At 46.5% G+C, this 20,120-nt stretch overlaps 1 protein-coding gene across 1 annotated transcript in view; it reads right to left on the bottom strand.

Annotated features, from left to right (window-relative positions):
* The window catches only part of LOC102906072 (aldehyde oxidase 2), a 102,983-nt gene that overhangs the window by 51,807 nt on the left and 31,056 nt on the right, over positions 1 to 20,120 (bottom strand). Inside the window, exons 16-22 of the mRNA XM_076550488.1 lie at positions 18,701 to 18,793; positions 16,888 to 17,057; positions 15,211 to 15,325; positions 13,120 to 13,242; positions 5,770 to 5,866; positions 5,215 to 5,339; positions 2,516 to 2,649 (exon numbers count right to left, since the gene is read on the bottom strand). Coding sequence (XP_076406603.1) covers positions 2,516 to 2,649; positions 5,215 to 5,339; positions 5,770 to 5,866; positions 13,120 to 13,242; positions 15,211 to 15,325; positions 16,888 to 17,057; positions 18,701 to 18,793 — 857 coding nt within the window. The remainder of the gene's footprint in view (positions 1 to 2,515; positions 2,650 to 5,214; positions 5,340 to 5,769; positions 5,867 to 13,119; positions 13,243 to 15,210; positions 15,326 to 16,887; positions 17,058 to 18,700; positions 18,794 to 20,120) is intronic.

The raw sequence follows: 20,120 nt of genomic DNA on the forward strand, positions 1-20,120 counted from the left end.
GGCAGAAGGACTGACTGCAGCCGCCGCCATGACCAGTAGCATGTGAAGATGCTGGTAAGCCACCAGCCACGTGGCAAGGTATAGATTTATGGAAATGGACTAATTTAAGCTATAAGCACAGTTAGCAAGAAGCCTGCCATAGCCATACAGTTTGAAAGTGATATAAGTGTCTGAGTGATTATTTTATATGTGGATTGTGGGACTGCGGGGCTTGGGGAACCTGGAGAGAAGCTCTCCAGCAACAAAGTCTCTGTGTTTACTTGGTTGGGTCTGAGTGGCTGTGGGACTGGCGGGTGACAAAGATTTGTCCTGACTGTGGGCAAGGAGGAAAACTCTAGCAACATACTAATCAGCTTATTATCTAACCACACTTACGAATACAGTATTACATATGGATCTCCCCCTTTTCCCTTCTTGGATTTTCCCTAATTGATTCTAGGTCCCTCTCCTTCTCATTTGACTTTTTCCCTTTAAGAGTTCATCCTTGAGTCGTAAAGAAAGCCTGACAGTCACTGCCTGGTGTAAACTCTTATCTGCTCTTATGACCCTGATAGAATTCAAGCCTTGTGACCCTCCTTTGGCCAGAGAATTGCTGACTGCATGGGTATATTAACTGGAAACTTCAGGGACAAGGATGGAAAGAACTAAAGGTAGAACAATGAGAGAACAGTAGAAGAAGGGAAAGAGAGGAGCTAAGTAGGAGAACAGAAATGAAGCTGTGTAGATAGAATTGACCTAGAAGAATAAAGTGAATGAACTAAAAGAGCTTGGTGTGCTCAGATTCATTTAATTATAGCTAAGATTAGATCCTCAGCTGGTTGTAAGATTCTTCCATGGACCCTGAGAAAAGGCTATTTAGGGGCCGGACCCCAATAGTCTTTGATAGTAACCCATTCATCCACCTTCCACCCTCCCATCCATTTGTCCCACTTACTTAATTCTCCATCCATCCAGCACACATGGCTCTATTAATCTGCACAAAATTGTCTAGGCATGATGTGAATTGTCGCCCAACTAAATTACTATTGTCTCTATGCTTGCAACTGAGTGTTTAGAAGTATGTCTAAAGGGATTAGTGTCACATGCTGGCTAAGTTCTGTCCCTATGGCTTCAAACTTGACTTTCACCCAGATTTAGTCATTCTGCATGTCTTCTGTTAGTAATAACAGGGATTGTGTCAACGGGTAAGTGAAATCCTAACGCCAATAGAAAACGTTAGGTAAATGTACAGTTTCAAGACTTATTCTCTGCTAATTCTGATTCAGAATGCCTGGGATTTGGTGGAATTTCTTTCTTTAAAAAATTAAAAAAATTTGCATGTTTTTGAGGCAGGGATTTCTATGACCTCGGGGGACCCCTGCTCTCAGGAGATCTGGAGCACTGTTGTCAGATAACTTAACGCATGACTGCTGTGTGCTAAGGCAGGGTGCATCTTGAGGCATTGGTTCCACATATGGCTGCACAGTGGGGTCAAGGGGCCAGCTTTGGAATATACTGGTGCCAGGGCTCCTAGTGGCTAGCCCAATCTAAATCATTGGGATTTAGATGTTCCACTTGGTGGCCGTGTGTGGCCACGCTCGAGAGGCAGAAGCCACAAAGTCTGTTGTGAGTGCAAGAGCTGCTTACTGCTGGCTGTGACAGAGGACAGAAGTGGATGTGAAATTTCAGCCCTGCTTCTCTCCACCCTGCACTGGGGAAGAAGACACACGCACACACCCCAGTGTGCAGGATTTTTCTCTGAGCTACACAGAGGCTGTCAAAGGGAGCAGGGCACTGAGACTTTGTAGACTGATTGGAACTCAGACAAAATAGTAAACAGCATCTCCCTTTCCTTTCCCCTTTCTTCTTCCCCCTCCTGCTCCTTCTCCTCCTCTCCCCTCCTGCTCCTTCTCCTCCTCTCCCCTCCTGCTCCTTCTCTTTGCTCTCTGACACCGACAACAAATCGAGTCAAAGCCAACGAACAAGACCTGCACTGTCAGTACCCGCTGAACTTGAACGCCGAGCCATGGATAACAAAGGTGTGCATCTTCTCTGAGATCAACCCAAAGACCACCTGTTCACCGAGACAGCCCATGGAGCTGGTGGAGGGTGAAGAGCCTCTCTTTCCTAACGCCACTCTACTCTGCACTGGAAGTAGCAAAGAGAGCTGGGGGGCAGCGATGACCTTGGGAAGGGTACCACGCTGCACATCTAAACAATTCATCTTCCCCAAAGCTCAGAAATGGGCCCCGCAGTTCGGGAAGCTGTCAACCCGCTACCCCACGGCTCCACGGTCATCAAAGTCATGTGTTCAGCTGACTTTTGCAAAATCAAAAAGGGTAATAGGGCAGGTGTGAAATATCTATGTATTATAAAGAAACAGACAGGGGTGGGATGGGTGGAGAGGGTGGGGTGGGGGCTGAGTTGCCCAGGGACCAACGGGTGGCTCTGACTGCAGCCAGAATTGATTTGTCAGGCCACTAATTTCCTCTGAGCTCAGCCTCTCCCACACTTCCAGCTCCCAAGGCAGACTTACTTGACAGCCCCCACTGCAGCGATCGCCCCGAACACAGCTGGTCTCCCCACCTTTCCTCCAAAACCCCCGCCCACTCGTTTCACGTGGCAGGTGATCTTGCTGCTGGGGATGTTTAAGGTAGAAGATACTGTTTTCTGTAAGAGACAACGAGGTTTAAATGGAGTAAAAAGACAACGAAGTGTTTTGTTTCCTGAACTGTAACTGTGCAGCAGAGTCCACTCACATCTACTACTGTAGAGAGTGGAGACAGCAGAGTCCACTCACATCTACTGTAGAGAGTGGAGACGGCAGAGCCCACTCACATCTACTGCAGTAGAGAGTGGAGACAGCAGGGCCCACTCACATCTCCTACTGTAGAGAGTGGAGACGGCAGAGCCCACTCACATCTACTACTGTAGAGAGTGGAGACGGCAGAGCCCACTCACATCTACTACTGTAGAGAGTGGAGACGACAGAGTCCACTCACATCTACTACTGTAGAGAGTGGAGACGGCAGAGCCCACTCACATCTACTACTGTAGAGAGTGGAGACGGCAGAGTCCACTCACATCTACTACTGTAGAGAGTGGAGACAGCAGAGCCCACTCACATCTACTACTGTAGAGAGTGGAGACGGCAGAGTCCACTCACATCTACTACTGTAGAGAGTGGAGACAGCAGAGTCCACTCACATCTACTACTGTAGAGAGTGGAGACAGCAGAGTCCACTCACATCCACTGTAGAGAGTGGAGACAGCAGAGTCCACTCACATCTACTACTGTAGAGTGGAGACGGCAGAGCCCACTCACATCTACTGCAGTAGAGAGTGGAGACAGCAGGGCCCACTCACATCTACTACTGTAGAGAGTGGAGATGGCAGAGTCCACTCACATCTACTACTGTAGAGAGTGGAGACGGCAGAGTCCACTCACATCTACTGCAGTAGAGTGGAGATGGCAGAGTCCACTCACATCTACTACCGTAGAGAGTGGAGACGGCAGAGTCCACTCACATCTACTGCAGTAGAGTGGAGATGGCAGAGTCCACTCACATCTACTACCGTAGAGAGTGGAGACGGCAGAGTCCACTCACATCTACAGTAGGGAGTGGAGACGGCAGAGTCCACTCACATCTACTACAGTAGAAAGTGGAGACGGCAGAGTCCACCCATTTCTTTCTTCTCCTTTTTTCAAAAACAAGGTTTCTTTGTGTAGCCCTGGCCAATCCTGGAACTCACTCTGTAGACCACGCTGGCCTCAAACTCAAAGATTCACCTGCTTCTGCTGGGATTAAAGGTATGCACACACCACTAACATCTCTGGGCCATTTGTAAGCATCATTAATCTTCCCCAAACAGCTCTTTGAGCAGAGACTGTATTTACTAGAAAGAAAACTATCAAAATCCTGGGTTCTTATTGGAAGCTGCACTTCTGGACGAATGCCTCAGACTAAGGATCCAAACAGGTGAAAAACAGTAGACTCCAGACATCCTGCTAAAGAGAGTGATATGTTTGTGACTGCAGCTTAGACCATTTTCTGTCTGGAAAAGTAAAATGTGGTCTAAAATGATGTCTTGACTCTTAAATCATCTATAATGATCATTTTAGATGGTAAAATGGAGCATAAGAAAAATTTAGTGATATCATCCAATCATAGAGTTCAACTAAACCCAATGCAAATAAATTTAGTGTTTTAATTCAAAGTGATGGCACTCGGGTTGGGGGTGTAACTTGCCTAATACTCATGAAGACCTGAGTTTGATCCCCAACACTGCATAAATCCTGTATGATAGTGAATGCTTGTGATTCTAACACCCAGATGCAGAGGGAGGGTGTTCAGAAGTTCAAGATCAACCTGGGTACTTACTGAGTTTAAGGATATCCTAGAATACAGGAGACTCTTTTTCAATAAGAATTATGGCTGGGCAGTAGTGGCACATACCTTTAATCCCAGCACGCGGGAGGCAGAGGCAGGCGGATCTCTGAGTTTGGTCTACAGAGAGAGAGTTCCAGGACAGCCAGGGCTACACAGAGAGACCCTGTCTCAACCTTGCCCCCTCCCCCAATTATGTCTTCTGGACATGACGTGGCTGGTGTAGTCATGAATACAGTGGCTGTGAGTTACCATTGTAACTCACAATTCTACAACATCAAGCCTGTCACATACAATTCCAGCACAGACTGGGGAGGGGATCATGAGACTCCACCTCTAGCTGACATTTCTGGAGGAGAGCCATCTTTCTTGGAGGATGTGGCAACTGGTTACCCATGTTCCGGTGGGTGCCCTGACACCCGCATGCATAACTAGACTCAATGGGTTATTGAGAGAGAGAGAGAGAGAGAGAGAGAGAGAGAGAGAGAGAGAGAGAGAGAGAGAGAGAGAGAGAGAGAGGAGAACAGGACTTAGAAGGGATGTGATGTGATGGAGGTCTGGGGTAAGTTGGAGAGGAGTGATGGATGAATATGATCAAAATACATATGCATGAAATTCTCAAAGAGTAGGAAAAATAAATAAAAAAGAAAATGTGATCAGGATTGTTCTTTTATTGTTGATAAGAACAGGAATAAAATTAAAACGGTTCTGGGATCTTAGCTGCATTACAGATATCCAACGTTTAGATGCTAAGTTTCTGTTGGTGAAGCGGCTGCCGCCTGCGCTATGGAGACTGACCGCCATGATGGAGGGAAGAAGGTGATGTCGGAGCCCTGCGGGATCTTACCTGCACGTGGGCTGGATCCTGTGTGGACACATACATGTCCAGTTCTTGGTCTTCTGTCTTTGGAATAACGAGCACTCGCTGCGTTTCCATGTAGAAATGTTCTTGCCCTCCAACATGGACCTCTCCTGTGAAGGGCAAGTGCAGGAACATGCCTGGGGGTGTGTGTTGGTTGGAAGCTGCCGTCATGGGGCATTTTAAATAAAGTGGGATATGGACTGCCCACCCTGCAACATTATCCACTAAGGAACCTTTGCCTTATAACACTCAAGGGACCTGCCTCAGAGACCATAGCTCTGAAAGTTCAAAGTTCCGGCTTCCATTGCTGACCAAATTTTAGCAATTTTCTTCTACTTATTCCGTTACTGACGTCTCGCCTTCAAACACAACACAGACACACACAGGTGCATGGGTGCACAGAGGCACTGAGAAGGAGTGTAAGCTTGGGGAGGCTCCAGGACTTCAGAGCAAGCCTCCCCAGGGGAAATCATATGCCCTTGACGGCTGGTTCCGAACGGAGTCAAGGAATGACTTTAGGAATTCTTCCCAGCTGTTTACCTTCAACTATCTGATCCACGTTTTCAAAGGCCTTCTCAATGTTTCCTTGCTCAAGCTTCTTTTCAGGGCACAGGAACGAATTGTGTTTTATGGCGTCCTATGTAAAAGGCCAAAAACACAACGCTCTGAGCTCTCCTTTTTCACGTCTCTCCAAGGAAAAAAGTGTATTAGATACCCAGGTAGCTGTGTGCATGAACCTCTTCTTCCCTCAGGATTTTGAGAAAGCCGAGGCTGTGTTGCGGGAGAGGACACAGGTCCTCACACTCTGATAGGGCCAAGACGGTCACGTCGTCATTGACATATTTCAACAGGGCCTTTCTAGACTTCTGTTCTCCCCCCTCCTTCCCTTCTTCCCCCACATCTGTTTTCTGACATTAGCGTGAACTGACTCCCACACGGCAGCCATTCTGCTCTTTGGTTCCGTGGACTGACTCAGCGCAGTTGATCCTTGCTAACACTGCCGACCCAATATGTCCTTCTGCACCTCAGAATGACGCCTGTCTTGGATTCTTGGACTCCAAAAGCTTTCGAGTCCACAGCCTTCTTTCTTATCAGTGGTGATAGTGAGTGCAGCTACTTTTGATCGAGTGCTTGCTTTGTGACATACTCTTGTGTAGCAGTTTCCTCTGAGCTGATGCATGCCACACTACAGGGAAGCTTGGGACACTCTGAAGAGAGGCTCATTAAGACTCAAGAAGTTGCCGGGCGGTGGTGGCGCACGCCTATAATCCCAGCACTCGGGAGGCAGAGCCAGGCGGATCTCTGTGAGTTCAAGGCCAGTCTGGGCTAGAGTGAGTTCCAGGAATGGAGCAAAGCTATACAGAGAAACTCTGTCTTGAGAAACCAAAAAAAAAAAAAGACTCAAGAAGTTAGTGGGACATAGTGGTACATGCTTTTAATCCCAGCACTGAGAGGCAGAGGTAGGTGGATCTCTATGAGTTTGAAGTCAGCCTGGTCTACGTAGTTCCAGGACAGCCAGAGCTATATAGCTATATCTACCCTGTCTCAAAAGAAAATAAATAAAACAAAACAAACAAAGGAATAGTAGTGGCTGGAGAGATGGCTCAGCAGTTAAGAGCACTGGCTGCTCTTCCGGGGGATCTGGGTTTAATTTCCAGCACCCACATGGTGGCTCACAACCATTTAATTCCATTTCATACCCTCTTTTGGCTCCCTGGGCACACAAGTGGTGCACAGACATTCAGACATAACACCTACACACATTAAAAAAAAAAAAAGACCCAGAAAGTAAGCAACAGAAGTTTCAGGAAGTCCCTAAAACTGACCAGCTTTTGTGAGCCACCACCCACGCTAGGGGGGGCTTTCTGTGAGGCAGCTGCCTTTGAATCGCTCCTGGTACTCCTATGAGCCACCCCTCCTCTGGCTGTGAGTCACCCCTAAAATTCATTGCTTTACAGAGTTGGACTCCGGATGACATCATTATTTCAGTCTGACATCATTAGTTCCCTCTCTGGGGTGAGTAGTTATCTGCTCATGTCTCCCCAGAAAGAGTGTCACACAGAACACAAACACCACACAATAGCACTCTCTATGCATGCATATATGTTCTTGCATTAATTCTATTATTACCTCCATTTTTAAGATGAAGAAATGGGGCTCAGAGAGGAGAAAATAACACTCTCAAAGCCAGGCTGCAAATGTGAGGGAGGTGGCATGTGCTAGAAACATCTTGCCCACGGTTGGGGACATGACTCAGTGGCAGAGTACTGGCTTAGTGTACCCAAGTCCCTGTGTTCTGAAAACAAAAAGCCATCCTTCCCAGTGACAGCTACCTGACTTCTTAAAGCAATGGAAAATAAATACCACACTTGAGATTTTTCCTTTTTGGTTTTGTTTTGTTTTGTTTTGTTTTGTTTTTCAAGACAAGGTTTCTCTGTGTAGCATTGGCTGTCCTGGAACTTGTTCTGTAGACCAGGCTGGCCTCAAACCCACAGAGATCAGCCTACTTCTGCCTCCCAAGTGCTGGGATTAAAGGCATATGCCACCACGGCCTGGCAACTTTTACTTTCTTAATTAACACTTCGTCTTAGTTAGGGTTACTATTGCTGTGATCAAACACCATGACCAAAAGCAAGTTGGGGAGGAAAGGGATCATTTGGTGTACACTTCCATACCACTGTTCATCATCACAGGAAGTCAGGACAGGACCTCAAGCAGGTAGGAATCTGGAAGCAGGAACTGATGCAGAGGCCATGGAGGAGTGTTGCTTACTGGCTTGTTCTCCATGGCTTGCTCAGCCTGCTTTCTTATAGAACCCAGGACCACCTGCACAGGGATGGCTCCACCCACAATGGGCTGGACCCTCCCCCATCAATCACTAATTAAGAAAATGTCCTACAGGCTTCCTGCAGCCTGATTTTATGGAGGCATTTTCTTTTTTTTCAATAAATTTATTTATTTATTTATTCATTCCACATCCCAACCACAGCTTTCCCTCTTTCCTCTCCTCCCAGTTCCTCCTTCCCACCCCCCTCCACTCACACCCCCCAATCCACCCCTCCTCTGTTTCTGTCCAGGAAAGGGCAGGGGGAGGTATTTTCTTAACTGAGGTTCTCTCCTCCCCAGTGACTCTAGCTTGTATCAAGTTAACATAAAAGTATCCAGCGCACACTTCGCCCTCAATAAGTCACAGCGGCAAACACGGAAATATGTTTATTGCCACGATGTAAGTGTGTCAAAAGACTCTCGCCCTTCTGATGAGATGTGCGATATGGAGTGAGCACCGTGAGCCAGAGACTATTGTGTCTTACATTCATTGACTCATTTACTCTTACGAGGACTTGACGAGGTGCATATCATGACCCCCCCTTTAACAGGTGGGGAAACGGGTACACAGTTGTAAGTTCCTGCCTAAGATCACACAGGTAAAAAGAGGAGCAGCCATAATTCAAATTTGTCAGCCTGGATCTACACTGCATGCTACTCTCTCTCTCTATTTTTTTTTTTTTTTTTTTTTTGGTTTTTTGAGACAGGGTTTCTCTGTGTAGCTTTTGTGCCTGCCTCTGCCTCCTGAGTGCTGGGATTAAAGCCGTGCGCCACCACCGCCCGGTACATTGTCTCTCTTACAAATATATTTTATATAACTTTTTAGGATGTATATCATCATATATATATAACACACACAATATACAACACATATTTATATCAACGTTCATGTAAATAGTAATGCATAGATGAGTGAATTACTATTGGCATATATGACTTTTGTATCCTGCCCTTGGTCATAAAAGAATTATTTGCTCACTCTAGACATTCTTATTCTGAGGAATCTTTAGATCTCTAACTATTCTGAGTCCCAGGGTGGGTCATGGGGGTATCCTCTGGATGCCATTTACCCCTTCAGGAAAGGGGAGTTCAGCGGAAATAAAGCAACAACAACAAAAACTGACTCACGTTAGGATTCCAGTGCAAGTCAAGGAAGGAGAGCGAGCCAGGAAAGCCTGTACTCCTTGCAAACTTGGCAAATGGGAACTGGGGCAGAGCTGGTTTGGTGTAGAGGGACCACTTTGAGAGAATGGTACCACTTAGGTACATTAAAGCTGTCTCCATGGTTCCCCAGGGCCTCTGCACATCAACTATGGTATATTGTAAGCCTGGAAACACGCTGTTTTTCCTCAACCTGGTTTCTCTGGATCTGGCTGTCACCGAGTTAGAGACTGCAAGTCCTAGTTGCTAAAGTTTGGGTCTGTGTGGAGTCAGAGGCTCAGGCCCCAGCCTGGCACTCCTCCCTAGCTTGGTCCCAGAAGGAGAATGGTGAAACCCTTAACAAATGAGGACTCCTGAAGGCTTTAGGTTATTGGAGACATGCCCTCAAAGTGGATTGTGGCACCTGGTCTCTTCTTTTCCTCCTTTTCCAGTCCTAAATACGAGGTGAGTGCTTTTGCTCACCTATGTGTGGCCATTACAATGTATTGCCCGACAAAACATGAATTGAAACTTCCAAAACCATGAGCAGAAAGAGTCCATCCATCTTTATAAGGTATTTATCTCAGGTGTTTATTAAAGTAATGGCACAATTGATCCATCAGTCCGCACTTGAATTTTCTATGTTCTCACTCCATTATTGTCTTCAGAAACATTACTTGAATCCCATCACCAAGAACCAGAAATTGGGAAATTACTATAGAGTTCCATCCTGAAATTCTCATTACATTATTGTTCCCAATATTCACTCCCATCACCTTCTTCAAAAAACAAGGTCCCACGTCTTTGGTATCTTGCGGGCCGCAGAAATATATCATAAGAACTCAGCTGGTTATGGCAAAGTCACTACCTGGAGGGATCAGGGAATTCCTCCAGAGGAAGCCAAATCCCAAGGAGTTTTTGGTGTTACTTGGCTTGTTATATATCAGCTGTATTCTGTTATGAAAATCATGTGTGCCTTCATAGTTTTCCCAATTGACTTTCCCCTAAGAAGGACTAACAGTGTAGACTGATCACTCTCTGGACATACATATTCCAGGTATTTGGAGAACAGCCTCAGGAAAGGCTTTCTCTGGAACCAGTTATTTCCCTTAGCCACTTTCAAGGACTACAGGAAACACCACCCAGGTGGACGCCCAACTGCCAAAGACTAACAATGATAACAGCCCACCTGAAAGTCTCCTGACTTAAATTCCACAAGGAGACACCACCCAGGGGGGCGCCCAACTTCCAAGGACTAACAAGTGATAGCAGCCCACGTACAAGTCTCCTGACTTACAGTAAATTCACAAGAGGACGCCGCCTAGGCCAGGTGGACACTAAGTAATAGTTTTACACAATTTAGCTTAGGCCCTTCTTTCTTACAGCCTTACTAACTTTATAGACCTCTAACTACTTACCTAACCACTTCTAGGAAACTTCTGTGCTAACAGCTATGCTCAGCCAGAACTCCCAGTTCAAACCTCCCTGTATCACCAGAGGCATCTAGCTGTACACAGGTAGCCTAGAGACTGAGCACACTTTCCCCCACCCTGCAGTAAACGGCAGACAGCTTGAACAGATAGGAGCCACAGGAAAAAAGAAGACAGTTTTATTTTCTCCCATTGACCTAGCAACTTATAGATTTTTAACATCCTTTACCAAACACATTTAAGGTTATAGTTGTGCACATAAGACCCCTCTTCTTAGATATTACCCATATTTAGCCTTTAGTTAATTCATTAGTCACTTCCCCTTTGGGTCACAAATGGTAATTAACAACTAGTGCCCCTCTTTGTAATTCTTATCAACCCTCCATTTGATCCTGATAGCGGACAATCACTGCCTGAGGAAGTTCAGGCTGAGTGTCCTGGGTGGAGGGGAGGATCGTGATTTTGGGGAGATATATAACTGCAAAGCAGAGGACATTAGAAGAGAAGAGAGAAGAGAATGGAAGAACGAGATGGGTAAGAACTTGAGAGGAACAAGCTGAGATGGGGAAGAACTAGATTGAAGAGCTAAAAGAGAGGACTAGAGGAACGAGATGGAAGATGAGGAAGAGCCAGATGGGGAAGAACAAGATGAGGAAGAGCCAGATGAGAGAGAAGGAGACAGGAGAGGAGCTGATAGGGGAAAGAACTAGATAGATGAGAACCTAGAAGGGACAGAACTAGATGAAGGAATTAAGATAGAACATAGAGGGGACAGTAGATAAATATAGAGAGAAATCAGGCAAGAAAGGAGCTAAACATGAGAACAGAACTGAAGCTGTGTATAAAGGATGTTATGCCAGAGGAATTAAAGCGAATGGATCAAAGAACTCTGAGTGCGTAGACTGATTTACCGACCCTAAAGATTCTCTGCTGGTTGATAGAGCCTTCTGCGGACCCTGGGAGGGGACTATCGAGGGGCTGGACCCCCATAGTCCTCGTTATTGGTAGACGCACAAGCCATCTGGGTAAATCACGTTTCCTAGCTCTCTTGGTCTTAGGTATGGCAGACGCTGGACTTCTAGCCAATGAAATAGTAAGGTATGTGCAATGTACACACCTCCCTGTGAGGACTGGGAAACCGATCTTTTTTATTTTTACTTTTTAGTTTTTTGAGACAGTGTTTCTCTTTGTAGCCCTGGCTCTCCTGGAACTTAAGATGTAGGCCAGGCTGATCTCTATCTCACAGAGAGACCTGCCTATCTCTGCTGCCCAAGTGCTGGGATCAAAGACATATGCTTCTATGTCCTGCCTGGGAAATGTTCTTAAAGGCATTAGGGGTACCTGTTCTCATTCATGCTTTTGCTGTCTGGAATGTGGATTTAATGGGTAAAGCTTTAGTGGCTGTTTTAGAAAAAGCTGTGACCTGCAGAATGGAAACCATGTGTTACAGAGAGATTGGATAGAAGGATCCGGATTCATGACACACCGCTCACAAGCTATGGCTTGTGTCCCCACATAACTCCCAGGGCAGCAGACTTGAGAGGTGGGGCCTTTAGGGGTGATTAGGACATGGGGACTCTGTTCTCGTGGATGGGTTATTGTAATAACCATAGTGGAATAGCTTTGTTGTAAAAGTGAGTTTCTCTCTCTTACTCTTCCTTTTCTACCTTCTGGAATCATGCAGTGTTAGGAGTGGCCCTTCAGTTTTGGACCTTCCCAGACACCACAATCGTGGAAAATAAATTCCTGTTTATTATAAATTACCCAGTGTCAGTGATTCTGTTATATCAGCACAAAACATACCATATAAACCATATAAACAGACATATAAACCATATAAACACACATAAACAGACTACATACCATATAAGCCTCGGACTGATCACCTCTAGTGCTTTTTTCCCCCTGTGTTCACTGAGCTATATACCCACCTCTCTTATATTTTGTTTTGAGTCACAGTCACACTAAGTTGCCTAGATGCGATTCATCTGCCTCAGCAGGCCACACAGCCAGAATCACAGGACTCTCCCACTAGGCCTGGGTACTTCTAGGCTTTTGAATGTGAGAGAGAAACATCTATTCTGATTGTTTTTTCTGTTTCTTAGAGCCAAAGATAATTTCATCTCATGCAAGTAATATCTTCCAGAGCAAAATGATTTTTCCAGAACAAGCAGATGCCAAAGAGGGGAAGAAAAGGTTCTGAGTTAGTCTTCTAATATTAAGACATTTACAAAACGCTTTATTTTTATTTTACACGTGTGAGTGTTTACCTGCATATGTGTCTGTGCACTACACATGTACCTGATGTCTGCAGAGGCCAGAAGCCAGTGTCGCATTCCCCTGGAACTGGAGCTGCAAATGGTTGTGAGCCATCACGTGGGTGCTGGGAATAGAACCTGGGTCTTCTGAAAGAGCATCCTGTGCTCTTAACCACTGAGCCATCTCTCCAGCCCGACTTCACAGTTTCAGAGGGAGACGGACCGGCCCTGCTTACCTCGATGGTGAAAATCACAGGGTTCAGATCCTCGTAGGTGATTTTCATCTTTTCAGTGGCTCGTTTTGCCTGAACATCAGTCTCTGCGACCACAGCACAGATGATCTGGCCCACACAGAGCACCTGTAAAGTGCACGTATAAAGCAGATAGAGGACCAGGGTGATGGCTCGGAATGTCATTATGCTTCCTGTACCAGCCTGGGGACCTGAGTTCAATCCCCGGAACCCATACAGAGATAGGTGGAGAGAAACAACTCTGTAAAGCTGTTCCCTGACCTCCACATGCGACCTCCATGCCTCCCACACTCCACACCGTTATAACGATAAGTGAACTAATTTAAATAATTTTAAAGCGAGTAGACCAGAAGCCAAGCCCAACCTCATCAGTGGCTGGTGTCTTAGACGTCATTGTTGAACAGAAACAGCCATGCTGGGGCCACAGGTGCTTGGGTAAACATTTGAAAATAATAGTAAGGAAAAAAAAGAAGGTCTTGCGTTGTACGCAGTGGTACAGCCCTTGCCTAGCATGTGTGGTACCTCTGGTTAGACCTCCAGCAGCACACACGAAAAGTATGTATTGTACAGTTTCACTCACTGGCCACTGTGCTCAGAGAGTGTACGTCCCAGAGACGGACGGTAACATGGACCAGCCCAGCCCCGTGCTGTGTTGTGTTCCCATGCATCCTTCATCCTGTTTAAGAGCTTAATGTGTAAGTGTGTGGCCCCTGTTGCGAGCTGACTGAACGACCCAACCCCTAACTCTGCTGAAGACCTATGAGATTGCATTTGGTGACAGGGCCTTCACAGAGGCCGTAAGGGTGGAGCCTCTGTACAGTATGACTGTTGAGCCTGTATGAGAGGGAAGGGTGAACAGAGAAAAGGTAAAATGAAGAGCAGGAGAAGGCAGCCATCCGCAAGCAGGAAAGATTCCGCAGAGAAAGCCAGACCTGCCGACATTGTGGCCTGGGTTCAGCTCTAGAACTTTAAAAATCAATTTCTGTTGTTTCGGCCTCCCACTTTGAGATTTATCTACTTTTATTTTATGTGCAGCGTGTTTTAACTACATATATGTCTATACATCACATACATATAGTGCCCACAGAGGTCAGAAGAGGGCATTGGGTACTGGGAACAGGAGTTATAGATGGTTGTAAGCTGCCGTGTGGGTGCTGGGAATCAAACTCAGGTCTTTTTGGAGGAGCAGCCAGTGCTCTTAACCACTGAGCCATCTCTCTAGCCCCGTGTTTAGGAAGTTTTATTATGGCAGCCCCGATAGACTGATAAATGACAGCCAACCTCTTCTGGTGGATTACAAAATAAAACAAAACACCAAAAAAGAAAAAAAAAAGCAAAACAAAAACCTAACAAAACAAAGCAAAAAGCCTCACTGATCCCCATCCCGGCTGGAGGAGAAAGTGTGTGGGATTCACTGAACTGTGACAACAGCCAGCATCTAGTGAGAGTCTTCGTGTGCCAACAGCTGTCCTGGGCACCTGGAGAGTACTCACTTGTTTAACTCCCATGACACAGTGAAGTATGTTATGATCATACCCCCTTAATGATGGTGGACCCCAAGGGCACACAGTAGGTGGAAATGCTGGAACCAGAGCCTAGGTGCTCTGGCCCTAAGTCAGGGTGGTCAGTAAATGATTGTTGAATTGGAATTACAAGGCCAGTGGCTTCCAAGACAACTTAATAAAAAAAAGCATGAGTGAAGGAAAGTGAGACCTGGTGAGAGTTCCATGTAAACAAGAGGGTGTGGCTGTGGTGTCCCTCACCTCCTTTTTAGATCCTTCTAGAACAGTCTATCCTGTTATTGATCAACTCCTTATATTTGCTCTTCAGATAAGGGTGAATGAACTCAAAGACATGTAGTGGCTGAATCAGATCTATGATTAGTTTTTGTTTAGTGTGTTATTTCTTAACTTCAGCAGGCAAGACTCATAGAGGCATTGGGGTAGAGAAGAGCTGGGGCCTTGGAACTTCTGAATCTTGGTGGTAGAAAAAGCTGGGAGGCAAGGACCGTCGAGTGACAGGGGTCCTCGGGTGACTATGTGCAGAGGCATCTGGGAAAGCATGTCCCATCCATACCTCATCTACAGCCAGTAACTTGTCCTCCTCATCACCATTGGTGCCTGGAATGTCTTCGGCTGTTATTACATCAACCACGCCAGGTAGGGCAAAGACCTCAGATGAGTCGATTGAGCTGAACAGAGGGAGACGTTTGAGAAGGAGACGTCAGCAAACTTTGAGGAACTCAAACCCAGGGAAGAATAGAGCATAGTTAAAGATAAAAACAGGGGACAACAAAGCCAGCCTGAGCAACCAGAATGGACCTGGAGTCTAGTTTAGGAGACCTGCTGCAGGGCCGGGAGGTACCACTTCAGCTGCCAAAGAGGGGCCTTGGGCCAAGTCTTCTCTGGAAGTGTATGGCAGTCTTTGATTTCTGTTCAATAATGAAGTTGGTGTTTTAGTGTTATCAGAGTGGCTCTGAGTCATTCGGGAGGCTGCAGGGGCATGGGGTTTTATGACCTTAGAAAGCAAACAAAAGCACCATAACTTTTATTTTTTTAATCTCTGAGACAGAGTCTCGTGTGGTCCGCCTGGACCTGGAACCAGCTGTGTAAGTAAGGATGATCTTGAACTGCTGATCTTCTTGCCTCTACCTGCTGGGATAACAGCAGTTTACAGCTGTGCTGGCTTTATTTGGTGCTGGGGATTGAACCCTGGGCTTTGTACTTGGTAGAACGTTCCATCGCTCTACCAGCTGAGCTATATCCCCAGCCCCTATGTCCCCCTCTCACCTCCCCCATCCACACCCAGAATGGTCATTTCTGCTGGTTCACAAAGGAAACTCCCTGGCATAGGAGACAGAATGGCTAACTATAATCCCCGTTGACATACCAGGAAAATAGGTTCAGAGTTGTCAGTCAAAGAGTTTATGAACTAAAATAGTTCTACAATAAGATAAGACATTCGACCTTCTTTGTGCAGAACCAAAAAGGTGTTATATGGCCTTAAGAAATTATTATTATTTCTATATAAATCATTCAGGATTATAATCTGGCTGTACTCAAAGATCAGAACTACAGGGCCTTAAAAATGGCAATAGATGCAGATGTCCTAGAATAATCTGTTAACTAATGGTTCTTAGGTCCCAATACCCTGGAACCCCTGTACAGATAGGACTCATGGTTGAGTCCTGTCATTGGTACTTGTGAAGGGGTACATGAGGGGCTCAAAACAGCTTGACCACACAGCTGCCGTGACAGGCTTAGAGGCCCAGACACAGCTGCCATGACAGGCTCACTGACAGGTAACACCTGGTCCCCAGAAAAAGCCATAAGCTGACCCCACCCAGGGAGGGCCTGCATCTAAGGTGGAATACCTGACATTTCAAACATTCCCTATACCCCTAGACAAATGTCAGTCAATCAGAGTCCTGAACCCTAGAAATCCTCTCATCCCAACCTCTGCTATGATTAAAAACCCCACCCTGCCCGGGCTCAGGGCTCTCTGTTCTCACTGCTGCATCGGACAGACAGAGAGACCAAGCTCCAAGCTTGAAATAAAGATTCTGCTTTTCTATATGGGATTTGGTCTCCATGGTGGTCTTTCAGGGTCCCCACAATCTGGGCATAACAATTTCTAGATATGCTCTCTTCCTCTGGTGCTCGTTGGGTGCTCATTGCAGAAGTGGGCACAGTCCTTTGAGGCAACCCCCAGGGATACCTCTAAAAGGTTTTTGAAAAGCTTTGCTTTACTTACATGATTTTTGCATGAGCCCTGGTACTGGTCACCAAAGCCATGAAAAGTTCTTTGTCCACCCTGGGGATGTCATCACAAAATACGGCTTCACCCGTGGCATGTTTAAGACCTGACAGATGCATGATGGGACGTCCAACTGGATCTTGGAGAGGTTGGCGAGGATCCACTCTCTACAGGGAAAGACAGAGTTAGCCCAGAAACCTTTCATCTCAGGTGGCCCCGGGTGACCCAGGGTGGAGTCACAGGACAGTCCCCTTGGGCAACAAACAGTGGAACCAGTCAGATGATTAGCATGGCCATTTCATGATGTAACTAGAATACGAAATTGTCATTTCAGTTTTGTGGCAATGCCTCTGACTGGCCAACATTTTGACAGAACTGAGTAGATGAAAGGCCTCTCCACTTCCTCCATGTGTGGCACCCCTGAACCCCTTTGTTTGACAATTGAGGTCTCTCTGTCCTGCTTGCTCACCCTTCCAATGGCTAACTTGCTCATGCTCACTGTTCTGATGAGGCCTAAGTGATACAATGTGCCCCACAGAGACAGACCAAAATCTGAGTGAGAACTCAGTGTTGACTCATCAGGGCCTCTGGCTGAGGGTGGGAATGGGAATGGAATTTTCCAGATCTAGACCGATGTTGAAAGAGTTTATTCTGGAACTTTTCTCTGAGGCTGCACTGACATGTGTGTGTGTGTGTGTGTGTGTGTGTGTGTGTGTGTGTGTGTGTGTGTGTTGGGTGGGTCTCAAACTCAGGACAAATGACTAACTGAGGTGCCCATTTAATGTATCAAAGCTGACTCTGGCCACCAGTCTCCCTCAATTCCTACTCACAAGTACCTGTTACAGAGTCATCCTGGCTGGCATACCCCACCCCCTGACCCTCAACTTCTCCACCCCCTGGTCCCCCCTGCTTCCCTTCTCTTCCCCCAGCTCCTCTGATTCCTGTATAACCTCAGCCATCTTGGCTCTTGTCTTGGTTCTCTTGGTCTCTCAGCCCTCGGCTTCTCTCTTCACATTCCCCCTACTCCCCGCTCCCCATCCCCCTCTCATGGCCTGGTTCAGTCTGGACCTGCTTCCCTCATGTCTACAATAAACCTCAGTCATACCTAGAAGTGTCATGTCCTTGTTTTCATTCAGTGGTGTGTGTGTGTGTGTGTGTGTGTGTGTGTGTGTATCTGTGAGTGTGTGTGTATGTGTGTGTTTATGTATGTGTATCTGTGTTTGTGTGTATCTCTGTGTATCTGTGTGTATGTGTGTGTATATCTGTGTGTGTGTATGTGTGTGTATCTGTGCGTATGTGTGTGTGTATATCTGTGTGTGTATGTGTTTGTATGTGTGAGTGTGTATCTGTATGTATGTGTGTGTATCTGTGTGTATGTGTGAGTGTATGTGTGTGTGTGTGTGTGTGTGTGTGTGTGTGTGTGAAGGGCTGTGTACCAGCAAGAAGAGCTAATTTCTAAACCGTCCTTCCGGAAGGGCGAGCTTAGTCATTACAGGCCTCTTTGTTTACTGACTGGAGAATAAACACGCGCAGTTTGGGCTAGAGACTGAGCCCTGGGCTCTGCCACTCTCCTGGGTAGGTATCAGACAAATGCCCAAAGAATCACTTTAAAGTGATGATGACTGTCTGCCTGCAGACCACGCTGGCAGAGCAGGCCTGTGCTCATCCAGCACCAGCTCTTGGGGTTCAGAGGCTCTGGATCAGGAACACCCAGAGAGAACTGAAAGTCATCCCTGTGAATAGCTTGCTTGGTCCACACAGCTCTAGCTTATCTCTCAGTGCAGGTTTCAGTGAAATCAAACTCACTGACCTGGTATGTTTGGACTCCCTGGGGTAGTGTGACCTGGAAGTCTTCCAGAGCGCTCAGGAACCTTGCTTCAATCCCTGGATGACGCTGGCTGTCCTGGAGTGACCCGGTACAGTGAGAAGAAACTGGTTAGTCTGGATCAGGTTGGGTTTGGATTATGAAGAATGGTCCCTAATGCACTGAAGGGTGGCCTAGTTACCCCCCACCCCCAGGGTTTCATTTTTATGACCCTGGAGCCCCCACACCCCCTATCCAAGTGAGGGCTTGGATGACTGGTTTGAATCTGATCTTCATGTCCCTAGAGGAAAAGATCTGCCAGTGAGCTCAGAGGTAGTGTGTGTGTGTGTGTGTGTGTGTGTGTGTGTGTGTGTGTGTGTGTGTATGTGTGTGCTGGGAAGGCAACTCTAGGCTGGATAAGCCATCCCAGAATAAGCTAGCGCCCATGGTTCACAAAATGAAGAAAAAAAAATTCTGAATGCTTTTTTCAGGATCTTTTTTTTCTGAGGCTGGAAGACTGCCCTGGTGTCCTGACTGAGAAATGAAGTGCAGGTCTTCGTCTGAAATTCAGAGGGTTAGGGACAGTGGCTCTGGGGACGGTGGCCGTCGTGGGGTGGGGGTGGCTGAGGAATGGAGTACAGGGGATGTGAGAGCTATAATCATGGTCAGGGAAGGGTTGAGAGAGCGGGAGGGCAAGGCAGGGAGAATGAGGGAGAGAGCAAATATTCTGCTTAACTTGCTCCAGACGTTTGCAATCAGAAAGTCTGGAAAGCCGAGTAGACAACAACATACATATTAGTTTTTGACTTTTTGAAACACAAAAATTTGACGTCACATTTCATATTGATTGCAAAATTCTAGACTAAGCAAAATGAAGCTTTTAGTCCCACAAAGCAGGTCAGTGTCTGTCTGGACAGAGGTGGGGACGATGACAGAGGGGACAAGGGGTTCTCTGGGGTGGTGACAAGGTGTTCTATGTAGTTTGAGTTGGTGGCTCCACAGGCGAACATTTGTGGACTAAGTTAAAACAGGTGGGTTAAATTACATATTTTTATTTGTCTCTTGTTTTACTGTAAATTAGGGTTCAATAAAGTTTATTTTAAAAGAAAAAAAATTACAGCGTGGAGACAGAGCCCCTGCCACGTTCTGTGCTGGAGCACTGTAAACACCTGAGCACTGACGGCCATGGTTTGAGAGTCTGCCAGGGCCAAATCCCAGGACGAACACCAGGCTGACAAAGGCTGACCCAGATCAAGGACTTCCAGAGAAGGGCAACAGGGTCCCCACAAGACAATTGGCGCAAGCAATGGCAAAGTGTGCAAGTCCTGGTTGCAAGGAGCTGGCAGAAGCTGGTGTTATGGTTTGAATTTCGTCTTCTTAAATCGCTATGTTGAAGTCTAAACCTCTAGAAACTCAGAGGGTGACC

The sequence above is a fragment of the Peromyscus maniculatus genome, chromosome 13 (genome assembly GCF_049852395.1).
Source record: "Peromyscus maniculatus bairdii isolate BWxNUB_F1_BW_parent chromosome 13, HU_Pman_BW_mat_3.1, whole genome shotgun sequence".
In the NCBI taxonomy this organism is placed as follows: Eukaryota; Metazoa; Chordata; class Mammalia; order Rodentia; family Cricetidae; genus Peromyscus; species Peromyscus maniculatus.